The 23,528-nt window shown below is 36.4% G+C and overlaps 1 protein-coding gene and 1 long non-coding RNA gene across 3 annotated transcripts in view; one reads left to right on the top strand and one right to left on the bottom strand.

Annotated features, from left to right (window-relative positions):
* Positions 1–205: 205 nt before the first annotated feature.
* The window catches only part of LOC136797993 (probable phospholipid-transporting ATPase IIA), a 41,805-nt gene continuing 18,482 nt past the window's right edge, over positions 206–23,528 (bottom strand). For both annotated transcript variants that reach the window (XM_067054583.1, XM_067054581.1), the window contains 7 exons: positions 21,887–22,096; positions 21,262–21,350; positions 20,272–20,338; positions 18,711–18,775; positions 18,013–18,179; positions 14,450–14,653; positions 206–765 (listed from right to left, as the gene is read on the bottom strand). In XM_067054583.1, the coding sequence (XP_066910684.1) occupies positions 629–765; positions 14,450–14,653; positions 18,013–18,179; positions 18,711–18,775; positions 20,272–20,338; positions 21,262–21,350; positions 21,887–22,096 (939 nt within the window). In that variant the 3' untranslated portion in view covers positions 206–628. The remainder of the gene's footprint in view (positions 766–14,449; positions 14,654–18,012; positions 18,180–18,710; positions 18,776–20,271; positions 20,339–21,261; positions 21,351–21,886; positions 22,097–23,528) is intronic.
* On the top strand, positions 2,109–23,519 carry LOC136797996 (uncharacterized). The gene is made up of 3 exons (XR_010845328.1): positions 2,109–2,173; positions 22,765–22,922; positions 23,212–23,519. It is a non-coding gene; the product is annotated as an uncharacterized lncRNA (long non-coding RNA).

The raw sequence follows: 23,528 nt of genomic DNA, 5'->3' as shown, positions 1-23,528 counted from the left end.
GCCGTCAAAATATTTTACCTCAAAAATGGAAAGGTATCAAAATATTAAGCAAACGCTCGATTTGCGTAAAAAACTACATGAAAGCCCTGTATATTATAACTGCCTTTGTTATCGAGTGAGCAGTTAGCCCGTACCGTAACTCAGAAAATTTTACAGTTCTACAAGTAAGGCAAAAGAAAATTCTGCATACATTTACAGCCTGATCTTATTCTAGTGCCGTTTGAGTTAGGCTGAGGTAATTTAAATATTGAAAAACTTAATCAAACAAGATAAAAAGACACGAGAAATTCTTTTCGTTCAAAAAAAATTCAAAATTTATCCCTACGACTAAGCAAAAATTCAAAAACATACTAAAGTTGTTGTGTCACGCACCCCTCGCGTACTTGTCAACGAAAAGAAATTATCATCAATCCCCAAACAAATTCATGAGAAATCTCATTCCTCGTACACCATACATTTCAAACTGCTGGCATCATCATCAACTTCATCTGTAAACAAACATAACATTCTTTCCTAATTTCGTCATCCTACCTTGCGTAAGTGGTTGCAGATCAAAGTGATGTCTCCAAAAAACGTAAAATTTGTCTTCCTGCATTAAAACTTTCCATTACAAACAACCAGTTCCCATTTATTCGGTCAATTTGGAGTAGTTGGGTGGTGCGAATCGTTTCCTGAGCAATTTCAGGATATAGAGAGGAAGACAACTGACCAGCGTGATAACCAATGTCTTCCAGTAGAATGGAACACTGGTGATAAACTGCTCGTCTGTGAAAGAAGAGAAACGAAGAATCTTTAAACTACAGTTGACTCTCGCTTAATCGAACTTCTATTATTCGAATCTTTCTATAATTCGAACTTATTCCCAGTCTCCAAGGAGAAACCCTCTTACTTATAATACTTTCTATAATCCGAATCTCTCCGTTATTCGAACTAAAGTCTATTTCAAATTAGCTGGCAGTGGTTTTTTAAACCTCAATAATTTTTGATAGAATTTTTCACGGTTTTGCGCCGTGTGCTTGTTGAAACAATATTCGGGAGTTGAATATTATGAACATCAAAATGATCAGCTTCCTGTAGATTGTAATAGCATCACCAGTTTCCTCTCAATCTTAGAACATATCATCACTATGAAAAATTCCCAAAAAATATTTATTCAGCCAAAAAACACAGCTTCAAACTTTTGTCTAATTGACTGAGTATTTTTTGAAAGATCTATTGACAGTGATCATGTTGTATAATCAAAAATAAAAAAACTCACTCCTGTGAAAATGGTAATTAGAGAACAATTCTTTAAGAAGTAGCTTTCTTCTTCTCAATTTTCTCTTCATTTTCCAATTTGTTTCAGTTTTAAATTCAACAAGCACAGAAATCTTATTCGAATTCTTCTAAGTTAGAGCTTTTTTGTCTCCACTGCAGATTATATTGAGACATTAGACGGAGTCCAAATTTTACGTGTATAACCCAGTTAATCTAGCTCGACTATCAGGCCAGAACTTTTTCATTGACTACTGAAAGTCCATTCTAGATTTAGATTGGGGAATTTTAACCGGAGCGCGCAATAAAAGTAGCAGAGAAAGATTTTGTAATCAAGCCCCCGTTTCGAAATAGTCGGCCTTAACTCCGATTTTCGAGTTTTCAAAATACGTGAAAATGAACATCAAAAGGCAATTCAGGTCCTCTCCTCTTCTTTAGAACTTTGGCGTAGGAATATCAGACTTTATGAACAGCAAAATAAAGGACGGAAAACGCACTGATTTATCGTAGTCCTTGCTTAGCCTATCCCGTTGCGAAACATAGAAAATACTGATTGACTGGAAGGCTTCCTCCTTCACCGTGATGTGCTAACCCGCTATTCAAAGTTCCGAGGTTTCCTAAGGAGCGGACTTCAATCTGAATGCTGGTGCACTCAACTCCAGATCTTTATTTGGAAAGTTTGGTTACGTAAGAGATTAAAATAGAAAAAATGTGACGTCAAATACCAAAAACTTTCTATAGAATTCTATTTTTGGTTTGTCAAATCTATATTTGGAAATTGACGCGCGACAATGGCATGGCTTCAAATTATTTTTAACGAAGAATGCTAAAAATGAAGATGCAAGAAGGCGGAGGAGAATTTTTCGGATCAGAAATTCGAAGAAATGCAACAAAAAATGGGGAAATAAACAGCTGACAGGTATACTTTTCGTAGGATATTATCGACCATTTCGCAGCAAGGTTTTCAAATGAGTACAGGGGTGTCTTATGCCAAAGTTGTTGTCATTTACTCCCGGGGGGGGGGGGGGGGGGGTACTAGGTTTGCGAGGTGACGGGTATGTCCGAGCCGAAAATCGAAAATCGACCCTTTGAGGTACAAAATTCTGATGATTTTGGGACCCTTTGAGAGACTTTTTCCTAAATTTTGGTCCATTTTTTCCAAATCTTGGTTTGATTTTCACCAATTTTTGGTCAAAATTTTTGGAAATCGTGACCCTTTGAGAGAGAAATTTTTGATTTTCGTGATTTTGGGACCCTTTCAGAGACTAACTTTTGAATTTGTACCCCTTTGAGAGACTTTTGAGGAATGAGAAAAGGTACCCTTATGGCTCGCACATACCTGACACCCATTTTGCCTAAGTACTCCCCCCCCGGGCATTTACTTATGAATATTTCTTTGGAATTATGTTTTACAAATCTCGAATAAGAAATAAGTGTGGAATTTTAAACCTAAAGTTTGTAATCAAATTCAGGGAAAATTACTCCTTTAAATTGACATAGAATACAAACTACTTTGAAAGGCATACTTATTTTGTCTGCGAACCAGGCATTATTTTCTCAACCGTTTAGACTGTTTAAACCTGATCTGTTTTCTAATGTGGTTGCTGTTGTTGCATAATTTTATGCTACCCGGCAATCGCAAATAGAACACAGGTTAAGATTAGAGTTTTTTAGTTGTGTTCAATGCTCTAGTTGGTTTTGGAAGGGGACGGGTCCAAGTTTAACGCAGGCTGCTAACATCCACTAATGGGTTGGTGATCCCCTCATAGACCGATTCGGCAAACTCTAGTTAGGGACTATCTTCAAGCAAATTTCAAACAAGCTGCCTGTTCCTAACTGACATAAATTAATAAAAACAAACAAAAACTAAGCGCAGGTCCAAACGGGAAACATTTGAACACCTTGAGCTTCCAAGATGTACTACTGAATCATCCTGTTAAAAATATATCTACCATTTCTTAAAAAAATTGATGATCGCGGGTGAAAATGACGTCACGGTTCAACCGCGAATTTGTAGTCGATGCTCTTCATTTCATTTGCACATCATGTATTAGTAATTAATAGTCTAAAGATTGTGGTATAAACCTTTTTTGTCTCCTCATGCTTTTATGTTTGACAATAAGTAGTACTGTTATTTCTTAATCATACAATAAGATTGCATGTGCATATCAATCAAGGATGGATAGAAATCGGCTTGCAGTAAACAATCTCTAAAATGTAAAGTTCATACCCAAAAGTAGACTCGACTATATCCCTTTGCAGGGGGGGGTTTCACGTTTGGCGGAGGAGCGGAATCGGCCCTTTTTTCAGACGGAGTGGCGGAATTTGGCGAAAATTTAGACGGAATTACGGAAATTGGGTTCTCTGACGGAGACGGAAAATTAGACAATTTTAGTGCGGAAAAACGGAATTTAGCAAAAAAAATTGCGGAATTTCGGAATTGGTAAAAGATATTCCAAATTTGCGGAATTTTCGACAAAAATATTGAATTTCAAAGGAATTTTCGGTGACGGAATTTTGGTTCAATTTAAGACGGTTTGACGGAAATCAGAGAAAAAATTGGCGGAATTGCGGAATCGGGTACCCCCTGAAACCCCCCCCTTTGCAAGGGTTAATTTAGGATTAACTTTGTTAGTTTAGGGTTTCTGAATTTTCTGTTTTAGTCTTAGATATCCGAAAGTAAACTATTTTTGCTGACGGTCCTACAATGAAATTGAAAAAGAAATCAGGCATTTGTTTTCTAAATCTTCAAGTCTTGGAATTTACGAATACCGATTCAAATTTGGGTTTCTAGCCGAAACAAATAAAGAAGGTGTAAGAAGGTGTAAGCAATGAATGAATTAACGAAAAATACAGTTTATGAAGCACTCCTAGAGCTTTGTAAATGTTAAAACTTTAAAATTGCATTCGAACTCGATGCAACTGGCTAATTGTTATAACAGACTATATGGAGCCTAGAAATTTTTTCCGTTCAAAATTGTAGGCTTTCTCTAGTCTGTTAAACACGCTAATTTATCTTCCATTAAAGTGTGAATAGCAAAGGGACCCGAACTTTGATTGACTCTATTTCCGTGGATAGATAAGTCGTGGAAGTCTTAGCTAATATCTATAGTTTCGAAAAATGAGCTTGCAAAGGAGTAAGGTTGCTTCTCTGTAGGCAGTTTCGAATTCAAAGGCCAACCAAGATTTGTGTCTATGAGAAATTGTTGATATACATATTGAAGCATAGACAGAGCTTTAAAGATTACAAACGAAATTTTTGCAACACCCCATGGATACTTTAATTATCCAAGTTGTTTTGCAAAGAATATCGTCTTGAGATCATTTTCCGAAAAATGCCTTCCTAATGTTTTGGATCCGGAATTGGCCCAACATTCGAGAGATCTGCTTTCTAGTACAGTTGCTGTTATTGCATACATTAAGATTGTGCAATTTCGACTCCTGTAATTTAATCCAGATCAAGGATGCCAGTGCTTAGGAGTTTGAATTATTGCGAATCTCCTATGTAGAAGTTTAAGTCTCTCATTTCCTACATAAGTTGCGCGGTCGGTGTCGTTTAAATACAAACACTGGATTGGAAGTAAAATTTACCGCCAGAAATTAGGAAAAATGTAATGCACGAAAGCACCGCAAGTGCTAGATTAATTCCGTCTTCCGAAGTGCGGCGACAATTTGAATTCTTGCTTGGAAAGGTTGAAGATTCACCTTTAGCCTTCGGCTTGAAACTCGATGATTCAGCACCTGAAGATCGTTTTGTTTTTGTTTTTTGATGTTTTTTAAGTATGCTTTCCTGTGCTTCTTTATAGTAAAATAACAAGCTGGCTTGAAGACCAACAAAGACAGGATAGAGCCTTGCATCTAAAATATTTGGACAGCATTCAAAACACTGTATTTGATGTGCGGTTCAGATATCTTAGTTGTTGTCTGGTTAGAGCAAAGGATCGCATATTTATCATGACAAACAAAGTGGTGGTATTTTCACACGAATTCACTGCCGTATGCTTTCACAGAATAAGGGAGGATGAATTTTGTGAGAAAGTAACATCATTTGAAATCGGGATGAACTTAATTTAAATGTTTCAACTAACTGGGTTGATAGATTTTGCTAATTAAAGGCCGATTTTGAAATTTCAAACTGCTAAGAACAACTTTAACCCCCTTCCGGGTGTAATGTGTGGAAAATCACGATGCTTGGAGCAAAGTGGTGGTATTTTCACACGAATTCATTGCCGTATGCTTTCACAGAATAAGGGAGGATGAATTTCGTGAGAAAGTAACATCATTTGAAATCGGGATGAACTTAATTTAAATGTTTCAACTAACTGGGTTGATAGATTTTGCTAATTAAAGGCCGATTTTGAAATTTCAAACTGCTAAGAACAACTTTAACCCCCTTCCGGGTGTAATGTGTGGAAAATCACGATGCTTGGAGCAAAGTGGTGGTATTTTCACACGAATTCATTGCCGTATGCTTTCACAGAATAAGGGAGGATGAATTTCGTGAGAAATTAACATCATTTGATACCTCTAACAAAACGTATTGGATCAAAAGATATTTTCGTCCACATCGTGAAAAGATGAACTTGAATTAGATTTCCAGTCCAGATTAGGTATGGTGTTAACAGTGTTGTGACTGAGAAGGGTTTTGGAAAATGAAACAGATTCCGGTTGTTGAAGGTAGTCCATGTCATATAGAGTCGGTGTTGGGTGTTGGAAGCTTTACTTTTAATTGAGATGAGCCGTGTTAAAGCATTTCTTATTCTATTCGAATTTCTTCACTCAAATATTTCTAGAAGTAAGAATAGAACTGAAAGTGTTTGAAATTTCAACATCTTTTATCGAACAAGCAATATGGTTTTATCAAAAATCGATCCACCGTTACGCAACTGTTGTATTACTTGGATACGTGCTGTGAAAGTACATCGGAGGGAAAAGTGATTGATAGTATCTATTTTGATTTCGCAAAGGCCTTTGACACTGTACCTCATCGTCGTTTATGCCAGAAACTATTAGCATACGGCATAGATGGTCCGATAATGTCTTGGGTAAAATCATTTTTAAATGGACGAACCCAATCAGTGAAAGTAAATAAATCATTTTCGACAACGGATCACGTGGTTAGTGGTATCCCACAGGGTAGTGTCCTTGGACCGTTATTGTTCGTTCTTTACATCAACGATCTTCCTGAAAGAGTGATATCATCATTTATACTCCTTTTTGCTGATGACACCAAAATCTTCCAAGAGGTCAACACTATCGAAGACTCTATTTCCATCCAACAGGATATAGACGCGCTAGTTAAGTGGTCGAAAGAATGGTTATTAAATTTCCATCCCGACAAATGTCACGTACTAAAACTATTGGCAAATTCTCTGACATCAAACATGCCTATCCATATTGTTTGGATGGAAATCAGCTTGAACATGTTTTTGAAGAGAAAGATCTTGGGATTGTGATCGACTCAGAACTTACATTCGAGGAGCATATTGCAAAGCAGGTAAAGAAGGCAAATTCAATACTAGGAGTGATTAACAGGAGCTTTGAACATCTGAATCCATCCATTTTCCTAGTACTATATACTTCGTTTGTCCGTCCGCACTTGGAGTATGCTCAGTCGGTATGGTCACCTAAACTTCGAAAATATGTTAATTTGATCGAGGGTGTACAAAGACGCGCCACAAAACTCGTGCCTATCTGCAAAGATATGTCCTATGAAGAACGCTTGCGCATACTTGACCTCCCCACGCTTGAATTCAGGAGACTCTTTTGTGATATGGTCCAAGTATACAAACATCTCCACTACTACGATAAAAATACTCTTCCAAGTAAATTATCGATTCGAACACGTCCGAACAGGAGACACAAAGATGAGCTGATACCAAATTTTGGTAAAGATGGATTCCGAGGCGCACAAACCAACTCGTTCTTTTACAGGAGTATACCATACCAAACTGGAATAGATTACCAAGATACGTTGTAGAGGCAAAGACTGTCAAAATCTTTAAAGAAAGACTCAATGAAGCTTGGAAAAAACATCCGAAAAGATTCGAGACAAGACAATTGTAATCAAGATCCGGTTCTCAGAGGCCCTCGTGTGCCTTGAACTTGTATACATTATTATTATTATTATTATTATTATTATTATTATGATCAAATAACCGCATTTGGATCCTTGTTGTTGAGTCCACTGGACTAAATTCTCACCAGCTTCGTTGGGTCATAACAATAGATCGTATCAAAACTGTTTATTTTATTTGATGACATAGTCAGATTTGGTTTGTCTATGGAGATGAGCTTGAAAAGAGTCTCTTTTTGTTTTAAAGTACCATTGATTGTAATTAGGGGGAAGCCTGTGAAAGTGAAGGTGCTCTTTTACGAATTCATCACACTGTATGATTTCATAGAATACGTTGATGAATTTCGTGAAAAAGAATCGTCACTTGAAAACCTGATTGGAGGAGGGAATTATAGGCAACCATGACAGACTGTGGAGAGATACACGTTTCATATTGGAAAGTTGTAGGCTTTCGATAGTCTGTCAAGGAAAACATGCCAAAGATAATAACTAAACATCTTCTCACAAAGCATTCAAGTCAATGTTCACTCCACATTACATTCTCCTAGTCTTTGTTTTCAAGTCTTTAATCACGGGGGGAGGAGTCAGTACTAAAATCTCAGACTTCATTTTGTTTAGAGATGTGGTGGTATACCCCCCAAAAACATAAAAATCATTGCAGTACCGTGGGGTACTAAAAACAAAAACGTTGCACCCAGACTAAAATTTGATAAATTTTTAAGTGCACCGGCACTAAAATTTTCATCTTTTTCTTGGATCCTTTTCAACATTTTTCGTGATTGTTCATGATTTTCGTCACTGAGAAGATTTCCTAAGTGTAATTATATGGAAGAAATCTTTTGCATTCAGTCAAGTGTTTTTTTAATGTTTGCGCAATTCCTAAAGCAGCACCGTTTTTAAAAGTATCCATTTTTGCTAAAGAAGCCGTCCACATAGTACGTACGCACTAAGGGGGGATGGGGGTGTCTTCTCAAAAGTGTATGCTTGCGTACAGGGGGAGGGGAGGGGTCAAAGAAAAATGTACGTACGCAGAGAAAATTTTTGCATAGCCTTTTTTTGCTTGTTTTTTGTCGACTTTTACACTTCTTATACGCATGAAAAAAAAGAAAAAGTTTCTTAATAAACATTGAGTTTCATGTATGAAATAAAGTTCTGAACCGAACGATTTGAATTAGAAATTTTCTTCAGCCGAGGGGGGGGGGGTGAATGAAAAAGTACGTACTCACCAATGGGGTATAGCCATATGCTTACGCTTGTGTACAGGGGGAGGGGTACCCGATTTTTCGACATTTTAGTGCGTACGTACTATGTGGACGGCCCCAAAAATGAATATCAGTTGGCAAGAACCAGCAAAATTATTATTGTTATTAAAGAAAATTATCTGAGATGTTAGTACCGATCCGCCCTGTTTTAATTACTCTTTCAAGTCAAACATTTTGTATTGATCATAAAGGTAGGTTCTATGTTCTATTGTGGTTGCTTTTATTGTACAACATTTATAAGAGTTGTGCTCTACAGTAATGACAGATAGAATATAGATCATGGTGGAGGGAAAGGTTGCTCGCAGACTTGTTAATATGAAAATTTGACGACCATAATTGAAAACGAGGTAGCGGACAAAAGCCTATTCGCTTTTTAAATGTGCACTAATATTTATTTTTATTTCACTTTTTTCAACAAATGCTACTATTTTAACATATTATATACCGTTGAAATCAACATAAAAGGGCTTGCGGAACGAGCGTTCTATTTTCGCAAAGCGAAAAAATTTCAAAATGTATAAGAAATCAACGACTCCATTATTAATAGAGAATTTAAAAAACAAGCTAATAAGAACTTTACAATTCACCAAGAATTTATTGTCAGTGAGTCATAACAATAATAATGTCAAAGAAGAGGATGTTGGAAAAACTAAAAGACAGATAAAAAGTCATTTGTATATACTCGATTTTGTAATACTTTTGTAGAAGTTTCAAAAAATCTTCCTGGAAAAAGTATAAAGATATCTGCTCAATACAACTTTTCACAAGGTAAAATAACAAAAATAAAAAAATAAAACTGTAAAGAGTAACATCGTAGCATGGACTAATAACATAAGGGGTTACAGTGGTATTTAAAAGGGTAACACAGAGTATTTCATACAGGGCTTTTAAACTGAAAATAATTTAATGAGTTTTAAAAGATCCTTCTAGAATTTTTCAACAAACGTATCCTGTGAAAAAAAGACCCTATTTCAATCATGAAGTAATAAAAACAATAACACATTGATGTGTAGTTTTAGTAATAATGTAGTCTTTCTCGTCATTGTTTTGATTCTGTAGTTTTAAAATATTACAGTATATGTGACATTGTAATATGGACTTTTTGATAGTTTAGGATGTCATAACTAAAAGTGGTAAATAATAAAATCCATTTTTACAAAAATATCACTAATTTATAATTCACTACTAGTTTTCATACATTCATGCAATCAAAAAAGCAAATCATGCAATGACTTCAAACCCCTTGAAACATTCCAATATTATAAGGCAGCGATCACAAACCTCTCCGGATGCATTTCATTTTGCCAGTATACATGTCCAAGAATTTTGAGGAAAATGCTGTGAAAGAGCTTACTTTATTTGGAAATTATTTAAAGTGTTTGAACTGAATAATGACCACCAGCAGCAGTGAATTTGAAATTTTCTACTACTGACTTAAAAAGATTAAAAATAAAATGGAAGTGTATTTTCTGATTGCTGCCTTAACATGTAAAAGTTAATGTCATTAAGCATCACATGTCACACACAAAACATCCCATGTGCCACCAAAACATTCACAATTTGTCCCCCTTCTTGTGCTGCATTATATTATACGTAGCTACATAATATTAATATTGAATCTTGATGGGAATCTGGTAATGTTTGCGCTTGCTTGATCTCAAACTACAACAAAGTCTTTCTTATGAAAAGCGATGTGTATTACAAAAGAATTCCCTCGAGGAGTTCCTAAGAGATATTATTTGTAATACACTCGAAACAATCCCACAATGCAACCCTTTTTTAGAAAAGTAAAAAACTCTGATAAGGTTCATTAAAAAATAACGTGTCTGTTCTTCGCAGCATACCTCCTCAACAAATGTTACTGACCACAATCACCCAATATTCGATAGCGTATTATGATCTTTTTCGTAAAAGCGTTTAATACTCAAATACGTTGAACCGTGTATTGACAACATGACAAACAATCATTGTTCGGCTGAATGTAAAGTTTAACCATGACATGACATTTCCAATAAAATTATAAAGTCTAAATGTTAAATTATTTCGAAATCCAAATGTTGCTTTAAATCTGACTTGGACTGTTGTAGATATTTGGTTTGATCTCAAGCCATAAGAATAGTTTTCAATGAGATCAATTGATGTAGTAGGAATGGTTACTCCAATCAATTGTCACAAAAATGTGCCATAGTATGGATGCCACAAGGTAAACAACCATCTGTCAGACCATTTATCGAAAATTTCAGTTGACAACAAAAAAAACAGCCACACACATTATTGTCACATTAGCAAGTGGATGGTAGGACAGCTCTCCTCTCCCAGAGGAAGTGGTAAAAAACCTCAAGAATGATACTCGAGTAAAATTTACAATAAGTGTGAGCAGCAGCAACGTTATTTTACAAGCAAATGATGCCTTCCAGCTTAAAAAAATCAGCAGGATCCTGCCTTTACAAAAATCGCCATCTTTGTTTCGCAAGTGTGCAAAAGTGAAAGTAGCAGCAATGGCACAAAAACAAACATCTCGCACTTGATTGGATAGTCAAACTCGATATAATTTTAAAAACACTTTTATTTTATAAAAAAAAAGAAAAGTCTACTTTGCTCGGGGTTTTTTCGTGAGCCAAATCGGTAGCATTTCTCGAACATATACAAATTTACGTCCCGCGTACGCAGATCTTGCCAAAGGATGCGGAACGCGCGTTTGAGCGCGCTGCGCGCGCTCAAACGCACGTTCCGCAAAAGATAATTCAGAACACTAAGATTTCTGAGAATAATAATTTTATAGTAGGGGACCAAGCCTGGGGTTCCGTGACATGTTTTCTACGACCTAGCCATTTTTAGTCTATTCCAAAGAACAGTAGATTACAAGATATTTTTGAGAGGGAGGACGCGGATTAGACCTGGGAAAACTTTTTATAACCAAAATAGTGACGTCATAGGCAAAACTGCAAGGGAAAATAAGGGGTAGAGAAACAGCTTATTTTCAAAAGTCAAAATAAACGAAAATGATTGGTACCATCTGATAGAGCATGAAATATTGTATTACAACAACTCCTTGACTAAAACACACAAAGTAATACAGCCGTTTTAAGACCAACTAACTGTCAGCGCTACTGTGATTTGACGACAAATCTTGTCTTGATCGTACTAACGTCGGTATGTTTTTGAACTTCAAGCAGCTGTAATTCTTTGTGTGTTTTAGTCAGAGAGTTGTTGTAATACATTTTTTTGCTCAGAATTTCATGCTCTTTCAGATGGTACCAATAATTTTCGTTTATTTTGACTTTTGAAAATAAGCTATTTCTCTACCCCTTATTTTCCCTTGCAGTTTTGGCTATTGCGTCACTATTTTGGTCATAAAAAGTTTTCCCAGGCCTAATCCGCTTACGAATATGGCTCTACCCCCGTGACGGGGGTCACGGTAAGTACGTACTTTTTCATTCACCCCCCCCCTCGGTTGAAGAAAATTTCGAATTTAAATCGTTTGGTTCGGACCTTTATTTCATACATGAAACTCAGTGTTTATCAATAAACTTTTTCTTTTCCTTGATGAGTATAAGAAGCGTAAAAGCCGACAAAAAAGCAAAAAAAGGACTATGAAAAAAAATTTCTCTGTGTACGTAGATTTTCCTTTGACCCCTACCCCCTTGGTGCGTACGTACTATGTGGACGGCCCCAATGGTACAGTCTGTTTTTTTTTCTAAATTCAAAATGCCCTGAGTGTCTTAGTGTTTTCATCATACTTCTTATATTGTTATTTCTTTAAATTTTTTACTGTTTATTCTAGAAACTGAAAAATAGGACGGTTGAAGCTTCATTTTTCATCAATGAAAGATAATGTATAGATTTTCATTTTTATAGAGAAGATTTGCAAATGATAGGATATTCGGAAAGACTGCAGCGAATGTAAAGGAAAACTGCACAAATGCCGTTAAATATTCAGTGTTTGTATGTCATAAATGTTTTGCTTGCAACTTGTTAATGAGGAGGCTATGGATCGCTTGGCAACTTTTATACATATACGGCTTGTATTGTTTTTTCGTCTTTATCTTTTATCTCTAAAATATTTTGAATCATTTTCAGAAATTATAGTGCTCTGAATCTTTTCAACGGAGTATCATATGTGTTAGAATTGAAAGATTCTTTGAAAAGATAGCAAGCAAAACAAAGATTAGTGCACACTTAAAGCCAATGAAATTTAGTCCGATCTAAAAAAACTTGACACGTTTCCTTTTATGGGAAGTCCGATCCGGTCAAGTAGTTAAAGATCAGTGCTTTGAACTCGTAATAGTGTAGTGCACCCCAAGAATGCCGATCTGGCGTAATCGTTGATTATTATAAATGACTGACGTCAGAAATCTTCGTTAAAAAAAACGATCCTCTCTCTAAAAATAGAAACTGTAGACGTCAAATAATTTTCTAAAATAACCAATGTTTTTGACAAAAATAGAACTTGTTAGTGAAATTTGGTTCTCGTAAGTTTTTTGGATTAATAGTTGCAGCTACTTATGGCCTGGCTTCTAATGTGGTTGCTGTTATTGCATAGATTCAATCGTATGCAGTGCAGAGGCTACTAATAGAGACAAGGCCTAGCAAACAGAAAGCATCCTTGTTCTTTTGTAGACTTATTTCTGAGAAGGAGAAAGTCAAGACAACAAAAGTAAGATTATACTCTGTCCCAGTCCGGTTATTCGATTCGTATTTTCGAGGCTTTCGATTACATTGTACTCGTGACAGACTTTAAGGAGCCCACAAGTTTTTCATGAAAATTGTGGGCTTTCTATTGTCTGTTAATGTGTATCAGCGTAAGATACATCGATTGCACCAGAGAATCAGGAGCCGTAAAATTACTTTTCAAAAGTTTAGTCAAGAAACTACAGGCACTTAACCGTCTCTTGAGGAGTCGATTTTTCGAGTCGATGATTTTATAATTTCTTCGTTTTCAATTCGATGATTCGACTCTTCAAGGTTAGCGAAAGAAAGTTCAGAGAGAGACCTTTCTGAAACTAAGAAGTACTCGCTATGTTAGTTTGTTACCATGTATTACCCAATGAATCTGTGTGATTCACGAAGTATCGTGTGATTCACGAAGTATCAATATCGTGTATTTCATTGGTAGGAAAAGGTGAACAATTCGTATCAAAAAGAGATAATTTTTCTCGATAGGTAGTTCAGCTTTTTAGATCATTTTTAACAGCTATGAGCGTAAAATCTGGCGAAGCTTAACTATAACAGCCAACCAAAATCGAGACGTTTTTCACGAGCTTCTTGGATTTTGAAGGAGGCTGTTACAGCAAGCTTGCGCTTATATTCAAATTCAATCTAAAAGGTATGTTTCGTTTATTCGAAAACTCAAGCTTTTACAGCCACTCCCCGTTCAAAATGAAAACTCAGAAAATTAGGGCTTTGATAACAAATCGATCACCACACAGTAAGTTCACTTCAGACCCTGGTTGAAGGCCTTCATGTTTTTATCTCACAAAAATGAAGACTTTCCAGAGTCTGTTCCAATGAGCTGAATAAAAATTGTGGCACTCATGGTCGATTCTTAACTATTTAGTTCATCAGTGATAATGAAAAAGGTCGATGTAGAAACGAGTAAAGATGGCTAGAATCGAGTCTGCATTAAATGTGGTCGGCTAGAGGGATTTCACCAAGTTAACTATGAAATTAAAAATCCAATGAGATTTTGTTCATATAGCAGCATGAAAAAGTATGAATTTTCTCAAAAACTTGTATTTCTTGGCTAGCCAGTTGCAGGGAAAATTTCCAAATGTAATTGTTACATATTTTGAAGGACAGAAAATCAGAAAGTTATACTCTTAAAAGCGTTTGATACGAGGAAAGAAGGATGACTCACCGAATTCGTTCTTGAGAATGACAACTGATACCACATAAATCAATAGCGATAAAAACTCTGCAAACAGCATCAACCAATGCCACGTGCGCACACTTAAGGCTACCATTATTAATTCAGTTAGAATGAGCGTAGTGAATGAGATAGAGACAATGTGAATGAAGTCGTCTTCGAAAAGAAATAATGCTCCAAACATAATGATACCACCTGTATGAGAAAGAGAGAGAGGGTAAATTGAATTTTCTGCTCATCTCCTGAATCATTGTTAGTCTAGTAGAATGAAGTTTTTAGCTTGAACAAAGTAGGTGGCTGAAAAATGGCGATTTAATTTCAAAATAATACAACTTGGTGGGGGGGGGGCAGAGCAGACTGAGACAATTGCGTTTAGGTTTTGGCATTGAAATATTTGGCTAACCCATAATCAGTTTTGGGGAAGATTAGTCCCCTTGCTGGTGATAAACTAACAAACATAAACTAGAAAAGGGCCCATATCTTTAGGGCGGGAGGGTGGTAAAATTTTTCTTCTTGACTTGTACGCCTCCATCTTGGATCTCAGAAGTGCTTTCAGAGTATAGCCAATATCGTACGGAACCAAAGAAGAGTAGCACTAAGATGACGGGACGCCCGGGTGGGCCACGTCGGGCGGATGCTATGTCGACGATTTAAAATTAAACTCCAATTTAAACTTATGTTAAATTGACATTTAACTTTAAAATCATACAACTTGGTGGGGGGGGGGGGAGCAAAGTAGACTGAGTATATTGCGTTTAGGTTTTGGCATTGAAATATTTGGCTAACCCATAATCAGTTTTGGGGAAAGGTGGCTGAAAAATGGCGAATAAAAACTATAATATACTGATGTGTTATTGAAAGTGTTGTCTTTCTTTTCATTGTTTTGCTGTTGTAGTTTTTGAATATTCAAGGTGAAATCATGATCAAGAAAATAGAGCTTTAGATAAGTAGGATGTCCTTAAATTACCGTAAAAAGTGGATTCCATGTTCACAAAAATATCAATAGTTTATAATTCAGTACATTTTTTTAGTTTTCATACATTCATCCAATTCATGCAATCGAAAAAACAAATCTTGCAATGACTTTTACCCATCTCTTGTATATAAACATCTTGAAACATTATTATTAGATTGTAGTAAGGCAGCAATCATTGCATTCAAACATTCACAATTTACCCCTTTCTTGTGTTGCATTATATGTACATTATTGTATATCGAAATTGTATATATTGGACGAGGATCGAGAAAAAAATACCATTATAAGCTACAAATTTCCAACATGTTTCGGCCAGGGCCGTTTTCAAGGTATCGAATTGTATTTTATCGAATCTGGATGATGGGAATCGTGTAATGTTTGCTTGATCTCAAACCACAACAAAGTCTTTCTAATTTTATGTAGAATGATTAAAGACTCCTGAAAATATTGTGTCTGTTCTTCATATCGTACCTCCTTGCCTCAACGAATATTACTGACCACAATCACCCAAATATTCAATGTTCTTTGTAAAAGCGTTACTCAAATTGTTAAACAACGACATCGTGACAAAAAAATCATTGTTTGGCAACAATACCTGCTGAATGTAAAATTTAACGATGACATTTCCAATAAAATTATAAGGTCTAAACGTTAAAATATTTAGAAATCCAAATGTTGTTTTAAATCTGACGTGACTGCTGTTTGGTTTGGTTTGATCAAGCCATAAAAATAGTTTTCGCTGAGATCAATTGATGTAATAGGAACGGTTACTCCAATCAAATTATCACAAAAATGTACCATGAAGTTTGAATGCAACAAGGTAAACAACCATCAGACCATTCTGACCATTTATCGAAAATTTCATTGAGCCAGTCAGCAGTTGACAGCCATCACATCAGCAAGTGGAGGATAGGACAGATCTCACCACTCCCAGAGGAAGTGGTAAAAAAACCTAGAATGATACTCGAGTAAAATTTCCATTAAGTGTGAACAGCAGCAACGTCATTTTACAAGCAAAGGATGCCTCTAGTAGCTTAAAAAATCAGCAGGATCCTGCCTTGACAAAAATCGCCATCTTTGTTTTTGTTTCGCAAGTGTACAAAAGTGAAAGTAGCAGCAACGACACAAAAACAGACATCTCGCACTTGATTGGATATTCAAACTCGATATAATTTTAAATACACTTTTACTTTTTTTTTAAATATGTATGATTTTTGAAAAAAATGACAAAAACAGAACCAACGTTTTACTAAAATTAATTTTCAATAAGATTTACGAGGTAAATGCTTCTTTTCGGTGACTAAACAGGTGCCATTCTTCAATACAGAGCAAAGTCGACATTTATCGTCGGAGGTAGCAGTTTTGGAAACACTTTTTCGAACATATACAAATTTACGCCCCGCGTACGCAGATCTTGCCAAAGGATGCTACACTCCCTATTCGGGCGCTTCGCGCCCTCAAAACGGTCGTTCCACAAAAAACAATTCCAAAATAATTTTCAACTGCTCTATTCAAACAATCATGAAAAGTGGACAACGAAAATGGAGCTGGTTCTAAAATTTCGTCAACCAAACCCCTAATTGGTCCGAAAAGACCCAAAACCCATCATATTTCCTTGTGAGGTCATCAACTACTCACTAAAATTTGAATTTCCAAATGAAGATGATTAGCCTTGAAGAAAACTAGGGAAGCATAATATTTCGAAATTGTAAAAAGACAAGGGGTGCCAAAATTGACGATCGAATGCGCTTTCGCTCCTCTAAAATCGGCCCGGGGGGGGGGGGCAGTCGCTCCCTCTATCTCCCCTGCCATCACGATATGACGATTGGCCTCTAAGTTATAAATGAATGGACTTTCGAATTTCAAACTCCAAGTAGCAACATCTCCTATATCACTCAGAATTTGATAAACATCCGATGGTATCAACCATTTTTTTTTTAACTATTTAGCCACTTTTAGGGTAAACCGTTTTGCATGTAGATTCAGTCTTTTGGTCAAGATTTACTAGATTTAGTGAGGCCTGTTAGCACGAAAAAACGTAAGAATAACACGTTAAACTAAGAATACTTGAAGTATTTTTGTGCTAACAACAGACCTCACTACTGAAGTCGTGTCCCTCAAAAGAATTCTCAGTCCCATGTGCACATATGTCTCACGAAAGACGTAACGCATACTGAGTAATGACCCCTACATGGCGGATAATGATTCAGATGAGATAGTCTAGCTAGTATCTGGTAAGACCAACTGTGTACCATTAATTACCTTAATTTGGGAAAGTTTAGCGAGTCCCTCATCAAAAACCAAATAACGGAATATTATTTTGTTTCTTGGCGAGTTCCAACTTGATAATTTTCGAAAAAGTGAAGCCTTTCAAGGGTCTTGAAGCATGTTTGATTTTTTTCGCTACTACAACAGTTTCGAAAGTTTTAAAAGGAAATATAGACGTCACAGCTTAAATAACAATGTCGTCTGGTATATGCTAGGGAAAGCCCTGGGATAGGAATATATTCACCAGCCTAGGGTAGTTGACGGTAGCACTTAACAAGAGCTATATCAGTTAAAAAAGTTTGTTAGTTACCTTGATAGATACTGACGAGCAACCAAACGAAGAATGTTTTATACGAAAGATGTCTTCCTTTGACCAAGTCTTTATAGAGCTCAGGGTAGGTCATCGCAATGTCGTCACGAACGTCCACATCTAACACCAGTGAAAAGACGGGGGCTGTCGTGTAAACTGTCGAATATCTAAAGAAGAAAAAGTGTGAAAAGAAGTGAAATTACTAACCCTTTAACTGCCGTGATTGACTTAACTTGCCGACATCAGCGCCCACAGAGTTTACCCTCACATTTAGCTTGATTTAAAAAATATCAACCGTGGCAATGAGCGTCATTGCACATTGGCAAATAGGCAATTCCATTTCATTTCCAAACGGGGAAGAACGTTTCCGAAATGTCCAGGTGGTCTAGAGCAGCTAACAGTTTCGTCCACCCCCCCTCCACATGCATGGATATTTAATGGAATAGCCCAATAAATGGAAAGTGCTCATGTCAGCAAATGCCGTCATTGGAATGGAAGGTAACGGCAGTTAAAGGCTAAAAAGAAGTTACAAGAGATAGCCATCATGTGTCAGGGAGAGCAGATCGTATAGACACTGTCGAAGAAATTCTACTGAGAGTTGAGCATTATTTTAGGGTTGATTTGATGAAAAGGATATTAAACTCAGAGGTGTTTTTTTGTGGTTGCTGCTAACTGAGATATGAATGACTTGAACTCACCCAACTTGCAACATGCCATGGTAGAGTGGAACTGATATGTAGAAGAAAGCGCACGAAAACACAGCCTGAAATGAAAATGAAATCAAATTAGTAATGAGAAGATGAAAAAAAAACGGACATTTTAGCGTCTAGGCCGAAATGCCAATGGAGTGGGATAGACCGCACGCCATGAAATCATCAAAGAGGAGGGGAGTAGTTGTTCAGTAAAACACCGTATTACTTCGAATAAACACCCCCTTCTTTTAAACGCCCCCCCCCCGGACGTTTATTCGAAGTAATACGGAAGGTCATATTTTGCGATGTTAGGGGGAGGGAGGGAGAGTATCCAAAATCTTAAAAATCTTAAAAGGCGTACCAATTCACTAATTCCATAATTAAGCATTATGCGCCTCTCACAAAACTTAACTTCCGTGTTTACCTCCTCAGGGAGTTACCCTTCAAGGGTTGTATCAGAAGAATGTAAAGAGATGGAAAAACAGCTTCTTGAAAACAATGGAAAAACGGTTCGTCATATACCAGGTCTCTTGCCCTTAAGGGAGTTTATGTCGAGTAAATAGCGTTTCTTTTGTTGTCGCTATAAAAAATCTGCATAATTAGCGTGTTGTGACAAAATTCTTTTGTTTCAAGCCTGATTATGCGCAAACTTTTAGGACTTATATTTTGGGTACACCTCTCCTATACGAAAAGGTACCTATATCTTCTTGCTCAGAATTTCCTAGCGATTCTATTGATATAACCGCATTATGACCGCATCATTATATGGAAAGCTAGAGCGCGAGAAAATTATAACTTCATCTTGACTTTACTCGACTTCTGACAGTTTTACAAGAACCAATTTAATATCATTGCGTTAAGAATTTCTTTTGCTATACATTAGTAAAAATATTGCTCCTTATTCTTAAAAATTGAACTAGTAATCGGCAAAAAAGGAAAAAAAAAATTTCATTTTTATCGTCAAATCATGTAGAAACCGTCCGATTTGTATGGCGAGCCGTCTTTTCTGGACTTTTCTTTACAATAGAATTTTCAATAGAAGTGATCGTTGAACTTTGACTAATCAGAAAAGCTGTTTTTCCATCTCTTTACATTCCTCTGGTTGTATTTAAAACACATTTGCTTAGTTTATTCTCTTAGCATGGTGAAGTCATGTCACGTAAAAGGACTCAACCTAAGCAGTCGCTTCATTTCTTATTTTATCTAATTGCTGCTTTTACACTTCACGTTTTCCACGTATACCTGGCACTAACAGGCCAAAGACATGATGTTACTTTTGACGTCAATACTACAAACAAGTATCTACAGTATCATTGACATGATTTGGAAAATATGCTGTTTCTTAAAAAAAGTAATCTGTTAAACCCCAGGTTTTTAAGAATCATTGGAAATACATGACTGGATGATTCTGCGAACTCTCGGAGTCCCTGACGGAGCTAAGTTAAGATTTTAATTTTGGTAACGTTTTTTTCTTTCCATATCCGGTACATTATATAAGATGGACACAGGGGAAATTTTTTTCTAAACAAATAGAGCTTTAAAGTATGATAACAATGCAAAAACTTACTTGAATGACTGAGATGATCAAACCACGATGAATAACGAACTGCCCAAGAGCTGCCGATCGCTTATAGCTAAAAACAACAAGTAGTTTTAAGTTGAGTCAGTTACGTTGTACATTGTTATACATGGTAGGGTTTGCTTTTTGTCGTACAGCAAATTTTGAGATTTCGAAATGAGAAAAAATGCAGTTGTTCTGAAAAGAAAGTATATGGTTCGTGTCAAATGTTTCTTTCAATGCACAAAATTTTGTAAAATACTCTCTAATTTTATTTTGATTTTCAAAACTACAAAAGGTTTATGGTTGATCTTTTGAATCAAGTTGTTAGAGGCTATAGCCAATAATCTGGGACTTGGTATTATGACATCTGGGTGTACAATCATAGATTTGTAAACCCCAAAGGGCTAGATGGGGTGCTTTAAGCTCTCCCAAGCAAAAAAAAGTGAATATCGGAAAAAATATTGCTGTTATTGTTTTCTAAAACCCACGAAGCTTCTGATTGGTCAAGCACTGAAATTCTATTGTAATGTCACCAGACCTACCTAACCTTGCACACTTTTTAGCAAAAGCACGATATCTACAATCAGTGTCATAATATATTGGCACTTTTGGCTGATTTACAATTTTTCGAAAATTGAAGTTCGAGCGAGAATGTAAATTTTAGGCCTTCAACTTGATTTCATTGACTATTTCGATCTGGGAGGGATTTATTGGTTTCTAGGCTATATTTCAAGCCCTACTGGACCATTTTTGAACTTTTGGATCCTCACATCCTAAGGTCCTAAGTCTTAAGTCTAGCGTTAAAACTCAGAGTTAAAACTCTACCCTTCGAACCTACTTTAGAGCACTTACAAATTGGTTGTGGTTTCAAAACACCCCGGTGAATTTCCCTTTTGTGCCAAGTATTTTGTCCCTGATTGTAGCCCTTTGGACTTTACAAATCTATGTGTATAATATGTGTCTGCCAGAGTCAACGGAAAAAGAGTCAATCGAAACCTGTTTCGACCATGCCAAATCAAGAGCCTTCCAAGATGGCTGAATTGGGTCATTGAAAAGTCGGCTGCCAACGATGCTTGCTTCCCTTCCTAAATGCATTAAATAAATGAGCAATGTTTTGAAAGGACTTCCTTAATAATACCTTCGTAAAAATATTTGGTATGGTAGACAAAGAGTGGAGTCAATTCCTTAAGTGTATTCATTTTGGTGGCTGTTAGGCGATGTCAGAATCTTTAATGTTTTAGCGGGGATTCAATTCGGTGGATAAAACGGCACATAAATCACTGGGTATTTGAACAGTTTTTACTTAAAAATGCCGATTTTTGCTGAATTTCTATCCTAAAAAGATTTTTGTTAAGGTATAAAAATTCAAACTTTGTGACAGTTTCAATCTCTGACTGTAGGTCAAAGTAGAGAAACTGCCAAGTTTATTCAATCTCTAAACGCAAATAGTAAAATTTTTGAAAAGTCATTGGACCTTTTGACACAATAAGCGAACATATGCAAATGTCAAACCTTGAAAGAAGTTAGGTTGTTGGCATCCACTCACGGTCTCGTGCTCCTACAATTCCGCCTGTGATTCAAACTAGAAATAAGTCTCATTAAAAAAACAACTTAGATTTACCTTTCCAACGAGACCAATCCCAGCATCGGCCATTTGGATCATGGAGACATCGTTCCCACCATCTCCTATCGCGCATGTCCGTTTACCAGTGTGTGTCTTCAATAATTGGACGATGTCAGCTTTCTGTGTAGGTGTGCATCGACAGACAACCACTGATGGACATTGAATGGCTAATTCCATGAACTCGTGCTCGTAGTGTTTGATCACCGTCTGTCGGGAAAGAAATGAAAAGAATTTTCAAACATCTGTCATACCCAACGACCGAAATAAATCAGACCTTTTAACTAATGGACTGCTATTTGAAGGACTAGAAAAAAATCTTCAAGAAAGAGTAAAATCTTAATATTTGTGACGGATTAAAGCTTGCGTGTTTTTTTTTTTCGTGGGTTAAATATGAATTTCAATCTAGGATTACCTTTAATGCAGGTTATTTACCATCATAATGTTAAAGCATATTATCAAACTATCGAAGTAAACTGGAAATATTCTTTCCAGATTAAGTTGTTACTAAGTTTATTGAAATACTCTCCGCCGCAGTCTGTAATCCTAGCAAATATGGAAAATCGAATAAGCCATGGAATGATGATGAGTTAAGATTATTAATTTGGTGCAATGACAAAATCTTTTCTTTTGAAATTCGAAGAAACCTTTCCGAATATCTTGGAAACTTAGGAAATCTTTTCAGTGAAGAAAATTTCGAGGATGAAAAATTTATGAGAAACCACCATTTTCATGAATTATTCCACAAAAAAAAAGTAGAAAAGAAAATAGTTTGTTGGTTATATGGACAGGAAAATTCAGAACACGATTAACGATATCTCGACAAAAGTTACACGAGGCTTTTAGTTGTTTCTTTTACTTCTTTTCATCAACAAAAGATGGAGCTGGGAGGCCTTAGCAGTAGCAGTACTGGAAATGAACTTCTTTCAGAAGTGAGCACTTCCACAGCAGAGAGCACGTGTAGAGACACACCATCGTCCACGCCACCTTTGCTTGAGCTTTCGGACCATTCAAACATCATCACAGATCAGCCGGAGTAAGAGTATTTTCTTGGTTTTTATTTGATTCCCAAAATGATTAATTAGGGTTTTACTGTGGACAAGGCTTGTACATGGGAAATTGGCAAAAATCAGTCAGTTATTATTCCAGTGTCTATAATAATTCCAACGACAACGTCATTTGCGTTTTATGCTACTTATGAAAGATTATGGAAAAGGAGCGAATATACACAAGTGTTGTTTTTTAAAGTCTTTACAACCATTACATTGTATGTCGGAGATAAAATCTCAAATCAATTCCTTTATTTATTATTGTTATCATTCCAGATCCGCAAGAAGCTTCCAACTGCTCATTGATCAACCACCACAACATCAACAAACAGAGCTGACTACTCCGCAAAACGACGACAACAAGAAGGAGAGCAATAGCAGTTGTTTCAATCTTCTCTCATGCTTTTTAAACACTTACCTAAGACAAGATTGTATCTCCAGAATCACGCTATTCGAAGCCATAAGAAGATACGAAGAAGAATTCTACACGTCCGCCGAGGTAAGTTGACGCTAAAGATCATCGTTCTTATCATTAAAAACGTCCAAGTGACGCAATTTGAACCACACGGGAATGTGCAGCGGCAAAGCCTAAC

Source organism: Clytia hemisphaerica, unplaced genomic scaffold (genome assembly GCF_902728285.1).
Source record: "Clytia hemisphaerica strain Z4C2 unplaced genomic scaffold, Clytia hemisphaerica genome assembly, whole genome shotgun sequence".
Taxonomy (NCBI): Eukaryota; Metazoa; Cnidaria; class Hydrozoa; order Leptothecata; family Clytiidae; genus Clytia; species Clytia hemisphaerica.
This window is presented reverse-complemented; position numbering and strand designations above follow the sequence as displayed.